At 52.1% G+C, this 10,947-nt stretch overlaps 1 protein-coding gene across 1 annotated transcript in view; it reads left to right on the top strand.

The window, feature by feature from the left end:
* Window positions 1-4,823, top strand: part of SEZ6L (seizure related 6 homolog like) — a 188,740-nt gene extending 183,917 nt beyond the window's left edge. Inside the window, exons 16-17 of the mRNA XM_062182317.1 lie at window positions 46-148; window positions 4,794-4,823. Coding sequence (XP_062038301.1) covers window positions 46-148; window positions 4,794-4,823 — 133 coding nt within the window. The remainder of the gene's footprint in view (window positions 1-45; window positions 149-4,793) is intronic.
* Window positions 4,824-10,947: the final 6,124 nt, after the last annotated feature.

Here is a 10,947-nt window from a genome sequence, read left to right on the forward strand (position 1 = left end):
TCGTGGGAGAGAAGTGACGCCACCTCCCTCTTGTCTCCTCTGCAGATGCCGCTACTACTCCAGCCTGCGCCTGCCACTGGTGTACTCCCACCCCTACAGCCAGATCACCGTGGAGACGGAGTTCGACAACCCCATTTACGAGACGGGGGTGAGCCGGCCTCTCTCCTCTCCTCCTCCGTCCCTCGTGGCTCTGAATCCGCTCACAGCAAAAAGGGAGGGGCCTTCCTCTTGTGCAGGGGCGAGGACACCCACAGAGGACACCAGCCCCGATCCTGTCTCGCCCCCTAGCCCCGCCCAGGGCCCCTATGGGGATCATGGCAAGGAGGAGCCGGCTCCCTGCAAGTGACGGGAGCTGGTGACCAGGCCACTTCCTGCCTGTGCAGCATCCCCACGGAAGAAGGGGCTGTTCCCAGGACCCTCGGGTACAGGGTCCAGATGCGTTAGGCCCACCGTGGCCTGGTGGCAGTGCCCCGCATCCCTACCGTCGCCGTCCCTGTTCTGTCACTGGGTCAAAATGCTCTAGACAGGTAACTCACAAAGAACACGGTGCACGTGGCTCACGGTTCTGATGCCTGGGAAATCCCATAGCAGGGTGCTGGCACCGGTGAGGGCCCTCTCGCTGCATCCAGACACATCAGTGAGCATCCCATGGCACTAACGGGCACCAACCGGGGGCTCCCCACGACCTCATCTAACCCTGATCACCTCCCAAAGTCCCCTCCTCCAATCGCCAGTAGCACTGGTCTTGGGGCATTGAGTTTGCAGCAGCTGACATTTGGGGAGACGCGTTCCAACCCCACCTGGTGCGCATCTTACTGTGCGCGGCTCCTTCCTCGATGGCAGCATCCCTGCATGTTTGGGGTCCGGGCCTCGTGCAATCATGAACCAGACCCGTGCGGCCACGAATGAGCTCACGGCGTGGCACAGGAGGCAGAGAGCAGGTGTAGTAACACCAACAGCTGCCCCGCCCCCACCATGCACTTCAAACGCACCAGCTCCTTGAGTCCTTGCAAGCTGCTGCCTCGGATTGGCCAACGTGGAGGTCCTGACCTGAGAGAGGAAAAACTGATTGGGCCGAGGTTGTGCAGAGCCAGGAAGCGCAGCCGGGAGCCAGAGCAAAAACTCCACCCAATGCCCTGGTGCATTGCATTGTCCCGCCTCCCCCTGTCACCACGCCCATGGATGTTTCCATGATGACAGATCATCATGTTAAAGACTGGGATAAAAACTGGACAGAATAGTATCAGAGTGTGTGATGTGGGCCACTCCCACAGAGGGGCTGGGGAACATGCTTTTAAGATTTATTTTGTGTGTTTGAAAGGCAGAGTTACAGAGAGAGAGAGAGAGAGAGAGAGAGAGAGAGGTCCTCCATCCACTGGTTCACTCCCCAAATGGCCCCAATGGCCAGAGCTGGGCCAGACTGAAGCCAGGAGGCAGGAGCTTCTTCTGGGTCTCCCACAAGGGTGCAGGGGCCCAGGGACTTGGGCCATCCTCTGCTGCTTTCCCAAACACATTAACAGGAAGCTGGATAGGAAATGGGCACTGGGACTCAGACCAGCACCCAAATGGGATGCCGGCATCACAGACCGCAGCTTTACCTGCTGTGCTACAACGCCGGCTCCAATATTTTTGAGAAAGCGACCATAAAGCTGAGACGTGGAGGGCAGGTGGAATGCAGAGGCAGAAGGCAGACTGCAGAAGACACCTAGCAACAAAGAGAGCATGCGCAAAGGCCCAGAGGCACATGTGAAGGGCTGGTAATGACTGCAAACCACAACCCTTCCAATTCATTCCCTGTGGGATGACCTGCCACCGTCTCCCAATGTTTGTGGTGGCATAAACTTGACCTGTTCCTTGTCCCTGAAACTTTTCCCTCACTCACACCACAAACCACCTGTGTTGGTTCTTTATTGATGTATAATGATATTATCTAGGACCCTAAAACATTATACTCTTTTTTAAAAAGTGTTTATTTATTTATTTGAAAGAATTACACACAGAGAGGAGAGGCAGAGAGAGAGAGAGAGAGAGAGAGAGATCTTCCTTCTGCTGGTTCACTCCCCAATTGGCCACAATGGCCGGATCTGAAGCCAGGAGCCAGGAGCTTCTTCGGGGTCTCCCACATGGGTGCAGGGGCCCAACGACTTGGGCCATCTTCTACTGCTTTCCCAGGCCATAGCAGAGAGCTGGATAGAAAGTGGAGCAGCTGGGTCTCGAACTGGCACCCATATGGAATGCCAGCGTTTCAGGCCAGGGCGTTAACCCGCTGTGCCACAGCGCCAGCCCCAACACATTCTTATTATCCCAGACTTTCTACGGGCTGGGAAACCAGGCACAGCTTAGCTGGGTCCTCTGATATGAAGCAGCAGTTGGGGCTATACTCTCTTCTTTAAAAAAAAAAAAAGATGCATTTTCCAACTTTTTTTTAGATTTATTTATTTATTTGGAAGGCAGAGTTATGGGGCCGGTGCTGTGGTGCAGTAGGGTAAGCCACTGCCTGCAGTGCCGGCATCCCATATGGGCAGCGGTTCGTGTCCCAACAGCTCCACTTCCAATGCTCCCTGCTAATGCACCTGGGAAAGCAGCAGAAGATGATCCCAAGTGCTTGGGCCCCTGCACCCGCGTGGGAGAACGGGAAGAAGCTCCTGGCTCCTGGCTTTGTATTGGCGCAGCTCCAGCCATTGTGGCCATTTGGGAAGTGAACCAGCAGAATGGCCACGTGGTTGGGCCAGCTAGGCTGAAACCAGGAGCCAGAGCTTCTTCTGGGTCTCTCACATGGAAGTGGAGCAGCCGGGACTCGAACTGGTGCCCATAAGGGATGCTGGAACCTCAAGCAGCAGCTTCACTGGCTATGCCACAGTGCCGGCCCCCTACCCTCGCTTACGGCTGCACCAGGGAAGGATCTACCTCCAAGCTCACATGGGTACTGACAGCACCCCGTTCCTCGATGTGTGTGGGCCCGAGGGCCTCAGTTTCTTGCAGACTGTCTTCCAGAGGCTGTTGCTTTCCGTAGAGGGGTCCGCAGACTGGAAGCTTACTTCCGCAAACCTACCAGGAGGGTCTCTTTGAAAGGAGGAAGTCACAGTCCTGTGCAATGTCAACACAGAAGCAACGCCACCGCCCAGCACCTTTGTGTTCTGTTGGTTAGAATCAAGCCCTGGGGCTGGCGCTGTGGCATAGTGGGTAAAGCCACCGCCTGCAGCGCCACATCCAATGTGGGAGCTGGTTCAAGTCCTGGCCGCTCCACTTTTGATCCAGCTCCCTACTGATGGCCTGGGAAAGCAGTAGAAGATGGCCCAAGTGCTTGTGCCCCTGCACCCACATGGGAGACCTGGAAGAAGCTCCTGGCTCCTGGCTTCAGATCAGCTCAGCTCTAGCCATTGTGGCCATTTGGGGAGTGAACCAGCGGATGGAAGACCTGTCTCTCTCTCTCTCTCGCTCTCGCTCTCTCTCTCTCTCTCTCTCTCTCTCTGGCTCTGCCTTTCAAATAAGTTGATAAATCTTTAAAAGAAAGAGAAATAAAGAATTAAAGGAAGGAAGGAAGGAAGGAAGGAAGGAAGGAAGGAAGGAAGGAAGGAAGGAAGGACCCAGTCCCAAGGGCATGAACGCCAGGAGATGGGGATGATGAGGACCACTCTAGAGTCCACCCACCTTTCTTCCTGTCACCCAGGAGCCACAGGTGTCGCCGCCCATCCTGCGTGGGCCCAGCACTAACCCAAGTCCCGTGGCAGTCACCACCTCCAGGACTGAGCTCACGGCCCGGCTCCTCCCGCCGGTGCCGGAAATACATTGTGCACACTCCCTAAATATTGGTGAAATCAAACTGGTTTCGACCAGTTGCCTCCCGCATGTAGTAGTCATTGCAAGTAGAACTTTATTTTGCATTGCATTTAACTTGCTTCCGGATCCTGAAAGAAGGCTATGCTGATGAAAAAAAAATATATATATAGATATATATATATATATAGCACTCAGAGACTAGGTTTTGTGCATGCTTTTTAGTAGGGTCTGTCAGTTACCTGGAGCTGAGTAACAACCCCAGATCTGAGTGGCAATGGGAGTGTGTCCATCAGGCCATGGACGAGTGTGTGGAACTGGTTTCGGCTGGATGGTGATGCTGGGATTGGTTGATTTTGGTCCAGGGAATGCAACTCTGTTCCCTATGTCATCCATCCTCCCCCTGGTGACCCAAGGCCAGTGGGGCCTGCCCTACTCACGGGTGTTGGAAGGATGGGAGGAGACAAGCAGAGCACATAAGCACAGTCTGAGCACCTGTTATGCACCATTTGTTTACAATCCGGCAGCAGAGGTGAGTTGTGGTCAAAGTGGAAGGAACTGCAGTTTGGATAGGGTTTGGTTGCACCTCCCATGGTGAAACATTGAGGATGGAAGCTTAACTCAGCTGCAGCGGCCAGAGGCGAGGCCGCTGGGAGGTGAGTAGAGTGAGATAGGGTCATTGGGGTGGAGCCCCCTGCTGGCGGGATGGTTTATAAGAAGAGAGAGAGAGAGAAAGAGCAGAAAGACACATGTACACGTGTACAACCTGTCTCTCGCTGTGGTCGCTGGGCAGCTAGGAATGTCCCTAAAACTTGCACCTGCCGACCCACAAGCCAAAACAGACATCTTTTCTCTCTGTCGCATCCTGTGTCAGGTATGTCTTTATAGCAATGAAAAACTGGCCACTCCAGGACAGTGCAGACTCAGCCAAGGGCATGGCCACAGGGGGCGACGAAGGGCTGGAGCCCACTCGGTCCGGCAAAGGCTCACCCAGCCTGTGCTTGTCTCTCCTGCAGGAAACCAGAGAGTACGAGGTGTCCATCTAAAGACCGCTGCCCTCGCCAAGGGACCTTACAGAGACGAACTCAGCCACAGCCTCCTCGAGACGCGCGTCCAGAGACGAAGTGCCGTGCGATGGCAACCCCAGGGCGTCCGTTCTCTTTGCTCTGGACTCTTGATTGAAGAACTCGCTGTTTTCTTCACTGTATTTATTATATTTAAAAATTGAAATAGGTGTGGTTCGATGTGTTCAGGCTGGGGCCGGATTCGTCCGACAGCCTCGGTTCTGAAGGCAGGTGGAAGACTTGCAAATGGCAAACAGCAACGGCTACAAAAATAAACTACCCCAGATGGAATTTCTACCATCAGCAATGCCATGCCAAGGGTGCAGCAGCATCCGACTGCATGAACTTGGGAACCCATGCCCGTGGTGTGTTTCTTACGAGTCCCGGGATCAGGTTGGAAAGCTATTGTGTGTTGGATGAACTTGGGTTGGAATTTGACCGGAGTACTTAAGCCCATTCTTGGAGATCTGCTCCAAAACAAATCCCGTGTCCTCTCTTCCAAGGTTATGAGCTTCTCAAGGGTCTCACGCTTCCCCCACCACCACCTGCCATGGTCCCACGTTCCATAAATACGCCCTCTGGGCACCCCGGCCTCACTGGACGCTGGCCAGGTGAGAAGACATCTTCTGTTAAAGCTGAGCAGTCCGAATGCTCCGATGAAGAAGTGGCCATGCAGGGAACGTGGGGTGAAAATGTTCTTTTCTTTGCGATTCCTTCAACCACAAAAGACAGGTCACTGATGCTACAGGGGGCGGAGTTGGCCAAGGTCACCTTTGAGCTGTGATGACAAATCCGCGGGCTTGGGAGATGCAGAAAGCTTTGTCCCTAGGGTCAGAAGGGTTTGGGCTGGGAAGGGGGAAATGGCGTGTTCTGAACCCCAAGGGTGAGCTGTTTCTCTCCCCATGGTTCTGGCACGCCTCCGCCTTCCAGCTAGGGGGAGACGTGTGGGTCTTCTGCATGCAAGTATTCCAGGAATGATCTGAAGAGAGGAAGCCCCTCCTCTCCTCTCTGAAGCTGTCTGGAGGTTGGACAGTGGCCTGAATGCTGACTGTGGGGGGTACAAGAACAGGAACAGGGTGTGTAGAACCTCAGCCACCCCACAACGGGCTGGGCATCATCTGACATGACCATCAACAAGGAGGGGAGAAATTTCAGGTGTCATAGCCACACATCTGGTAGCGTGGGCATCCTTAGCGTCCTTTTGCCCAGCCTCGTGGGACTGCTGAGTGTGGAACTGTCAGGGAGGTTCTTTTGTAAAAGTTAGGGGGCAGAGGGCGCACGGAAGGGCCAGTACACATGGAGGTAGATTCACCTCCCTGGGACCACGTGGCGACCCCATGGCTCAGACAGGCTCACCAGCTCAGTGGGTAACTTTGGGGGATTTTGTGTGTGTGTGTCCTATCCCAAGCTGCCTAGAATTGTTTAAATCTGTCACTTTAAGCAAGAAAACACCCTTCTGGCTGCCACTCCAGGTGGGGAAGGGCTGGGCATCCATATTTCGGGAGCTGTTTTGGAAAGAGCAAAAGCAACATAGGGAAGTTGGCATCAGGTCCACACACCCCCTCCCCCACACAGGAGCTCAATCCTGGGGGTCTGAGGCTGGAACAGTTTCCTTCTGCCCACAGAGAAAACTGCGTAGGGGCTCCTGAAGGTGTGCATTTGTGGTATGCAGTAAGAGTTAACTAAGGGCTGCACCCATTTTATGAAGGAATCAGAGCAGTGTTCCAGGTCACATCTGGAGAAAGACAACACAAATAATGCACATTTTTTTTTTCCTATTAGATGCTTACCCTAACCCTAACCCTGGAATCATCCAGAATGACAAAAATCTATGAATGATATTTGATTTGAGAGCACACCATGGTTATGTGAAACTGAACATTTGCCTTTTGTAAGACTGAAAACACATCAAAATCTTCTCTAACCCCTCTTTGTAAAACCTGCCAGGTCATGGCTCAGGTATTCTTATTGGCTATTGGAGCAATGGAAGAGGTGTGGGGTTTGGTTTTGGTGTTGGTTTTCCAGGAGATCAGTGTGTAAGTTCTGTTGCAGTAGCACCAGTAACCACATTTTAGAAGCTCGTTTTCACCTAGAGACGGATCATGCAAACTCAACAGTGTACAGTGTGATTGAAAAGACAGGCCGGTGTCTATTTTTCTTTTAAAAACTATCTGAATGTGTATTTGTAATGTGTAAAGGTAAAAAAAAAAAAAGACGGTAATAATTGTGCCAAAAATGTGTGAGGCATCTCATTACAATTCTGTTTTTATAAGATCATTATTAAATCCCTTGGGATTAAATATTTTGGAACAGGCTACTCTCTTGAGAATACGGATGGACTGAGCCTTCCCAGAAGCCACTCTTTGTTTTTAAAACAGTGGGGAAACACGTTTACAGAGCTCGCGAATTCCAGAGAATGCATGTGATGGCGTGTATTACATGCTAGTCCATATTAGCTGTATCTGTCAGCTGCCACCCTGTGCTTTAACAATGCACACACTCAATCCTCTTCAGCTTAGAGCTCAGCCCTTTGGTTTTCTTGTTGTTATTGTTTGCTTTTGGTTTTGTTTTTTTTTGTTTGTTTGTTTGTTTGTTTTTTAAGAATTAGCCAACAGAAGTCTCTTGACCACCACCTGACGGCCATCTTTACTTGGTTCCATAAATGTGTTTTGTGCAGTGATCTTTTGAAGCCAGATCCTCAGAGGAGCCTACAAAACCTCAGGCTGATAGCTTTGAACGCCAAGCAGCTCAGGAGGAAGCAGAGTGGCTGTCTGCTCGGGATGGCAGAGCACGAGGAAGGGATGCAACTGAGGCTTGAGCCTGTGGCAAGACCACCCTGCCATGAGATAAATCTACGGGCATGGCCCTCCTAGGTCCTTGGCTAGGCACAGGGGGTCATCGGAGGTCAGATATTGAGTTGGCCAGCACCCCAAAGGTAGGCTTTCTCTTGGGAAATTTTCATTTTCTCGCTAAACCGAAGCAAAACAAACTTTCTAAGCTAGAATAATGAAATTGAGTCATTTTCCACTTTGTATATATTGATGCTAATAAAATGAATGAAAAAGAGTGACTCTTTCCCGGATTCTTGTTGCAAATGCTGCAGGATAACACTGGGTGAAGTATTTCTGGCTTCTGGGGGAAGTGAGGGGTAACACGTGCTGACACTTGAACTGCCGCAGCAGGAAGTCCCGCTCTGGAACGGTCCTGGGAATGTTTGAGAGACGTCTGGAATGAGACAGGTCACAGGGGACTTCACACACAACTGCCTCCATCTTGGTCAGCTCGGGCTGCCACACAACCACAGACTAGATGACTCCCACAACAGAAAAGTCTCTCTTTCATAAAAGATTTATTTATTTATATTTACTTGAAAGGCAGAGTTATAGAGAGATGGGGGGGGGCGGTGGAGAGAGGTCTTCCATCCACTGATTCACTTCCCCAGATGATGGCAAGAGCCAGGGCTGTGCCAGGCAGAAGCCAGGAGCCTGGAACTCCATCCAGACCTCCCATATGAGTGGCAGGGGCCCAAGCACTTGAACCATCTTCCAGTGTTTTCCCAGGAGCATTAGCAGGGAGCTGGGTCAGAAGCAGAGCCCATATGAGATGCTGGCATTGCAGGCAGTGGCTTAACCTGCTTGCCACAATGCCAGCACCAGAAATGTATTTCTTACGTTATGAAAGCTGGAAAGATCAAGATCAGGGAGCCAGCCAATCCAGTTCCTGGTGAGGACTCTTCCTGGTTTGCCCAAAGATGGCCTTCTCACTTTGTTGTTACATGGTGGAAGGAGGGAAGATGGTGGGGTAGAAAGAGAGAGAGAAAGAGAGAGAGAGAGATCATCTTAACACACCACAGTGGGTCATGTTAGAACACTCCTTATGAACAAATCTAACCTGAGTTATCCATTGAGGGTTCTGTGTCACATGGGTGGTTAGGGCTTCAACATACAACCTCTGAGGGAGCACGGTTCCGTCCACAGCATTCGATCCCTGGCCCTTTAAAATCTGAGTCCTTCTGGAATACAAAACGTGTCCCTTCCCTCCCACAGCCTCCAAGGCGTTAGTACGTTCCAGCATCCTCTCCAGTGGCCAAGGTGTCATCTGTGTCACCTAGGGAGACCCCAGGTTTGATTCATCCGGAGGCCAAATTGGTCTCCATCTCTGAACCTGTGACACCAAACAATGTATGTTGCTTCTGAAATACAACAGTGGGACGGCCGTGGGTGGATATTCAAGAAAAGGGTGATGGGCTGGCACCGTGGCTTAACAGGCTAATCCTCCGCCTTGCGGCGCCGGCATACTGGGTTCTAGTCCCGGTTGGGGCGCCGGATTCTATCCCGGTTGCCCCTCTTCCAGGCCAGCTCTCTGCTATGGCCCGGGAAGGCAGTGGAGGATGGCCCAAATCCCTGGGCCCTGCACCTGTATGGGAGACCAGGAGAAGCACCTGGCTCCTGGCTTCGGATCAGCGAGATGCGCCGGCCGCAGCGGCCATTGGAGGGTGAACCAACGGCAAAGGAAGACCTTTCTCTCTGTCTCTCTCTCACTGTCCACTCTGCCTGTCCAAAAAAAAAAAAAAAGAAAAAGAAAAGGGTGATGATGGATCTTGAGCAAGTTCCAAACCTAGCAACACTGGCTGAGTTAGCGCTTACAGAGTAGGGGTAATTCTGATGGGTTGGATGCTCTGGGTACACCTGTGAGAGTGCGAGTGGTTTCTGATGGGATTGACACGTGGAGTGGTAAACTCGGTAAAGCAAACTGCCCTTCTGAACATTGGCAGTGGTTATCCAGTCCACCGAAGATCGGAACCGAACTAAGAGGCTGACACACTCACGAGTCACAGGGAGCCTCCTGCTCTGAGCTGGGGCGCTGGCCTTTGATGAGCTTTGGCTCTGCGATGTCCCCAGCCTGCTGATCTCAGGAATGGAGCTTAGACGGCCGGCTCCCCGGGGCCGTGGCCTTTAGGACTTGGACTGGAGCGACCCATCCACCTTCCTGGGCCTCTCGGTTGCTGATTGCAGATCTGGAGACATCTCAGGCTCTGCAACTGTGGGACCCGATTCCTTACAATAGATCTCTCCTCTGCACTCCACTCTTCCCTCCCTCTTCTCCTACTCCCATGCACTGTATGGGTCTTTTTCTCGGGCAAACCCTGGCCAATCCGTATTTTGGTACTGACAGGTGGATTTCTGCTGAGAAAATTCCTGGCACAGTAGAAGCAGCTTTGGAACTGGGCAATGGGTAGAGACCGGAGGAATTTTGAGGCAGATTGTAGAAAATGCTACAATGTGTTGAGCAGAAAGTTGGTAGAAATATGGATGGGAAAGGCCATTCGGGTGAATCTCAGACAGAAATGAGCAACACGCCATTGGGAACTGGAGGAAACGTGGTGGTAGTTGAATGTGGGAAGAACGTAGGTAACTACGGTTCTAGCGCTTTGTGCAAGGTGCAACTTGTGGGCAGTGGAACTTACGTAGCTGAGATTTCAGGCAAAGAGTCAAAGGAGTGACTTGGTTCCTCCTAACTGCCTCTAGGCAGCTGTGAAAGGGGGGAGACGCACGAAATGAGGAGTTGTTCAGGAAAGAGCAAGCAGAATTAAAACACTTGGAACATGCGTAGTCAGTCCGGATTACAAAAAACAGAGATGAGAAAGCTTGTTTCAGGGTGCGGCTGCTGATCATCTGACAATGAGAGGGCTACCCACGGACTTCACCCGAGGTTTGTAGCAGGAGCGAGGTACAAAGGTGACATTGTGCTAACAGAGACCCTGGCACCTGAACCAAAGAGGCGAGAAAAAGCAGGATGCAGTGCCACACACCTTTGAGGTTCTGCAGGCCCAGATCTCTCAGCTGTGAATGAGCTGGGGACCAATGCTCTTCTGTTAGGAAGCGGAAGCCAAGGAGAGGACGAGACCATCAGGGCTGCCACTCCCACCACAAGCCCAGAAGCCAAGGCTGTTTCCAAGGGGGCGCCTTGGTCTGCCCTCCACCAGGATGGTGCCTTGGGGGCCAGCTGCCCTCATAGGACACCTGTGTAGACTTGGAGGTGAGACTGTCACCCTAGGAAGCCTCTAAGTCAGAGCCAATAATTGGAGCAAATACTTCTGACCATG

The sequence above is a fragment of the Lepus europaeus genome, chromosome 23 (genome assembly GCF_033115175.1).
Source record: "Lepus europaeus isolate LE1 chromosome 23, mLepTim1.pri, whole genome shotgun sequence".
Classification (NCBI taxonomy): Eukaryota; Metazoa; Chordata; class Mammalia; order Lagomorpha; family Leporidae; genus Lepus; species Lepus europaeus.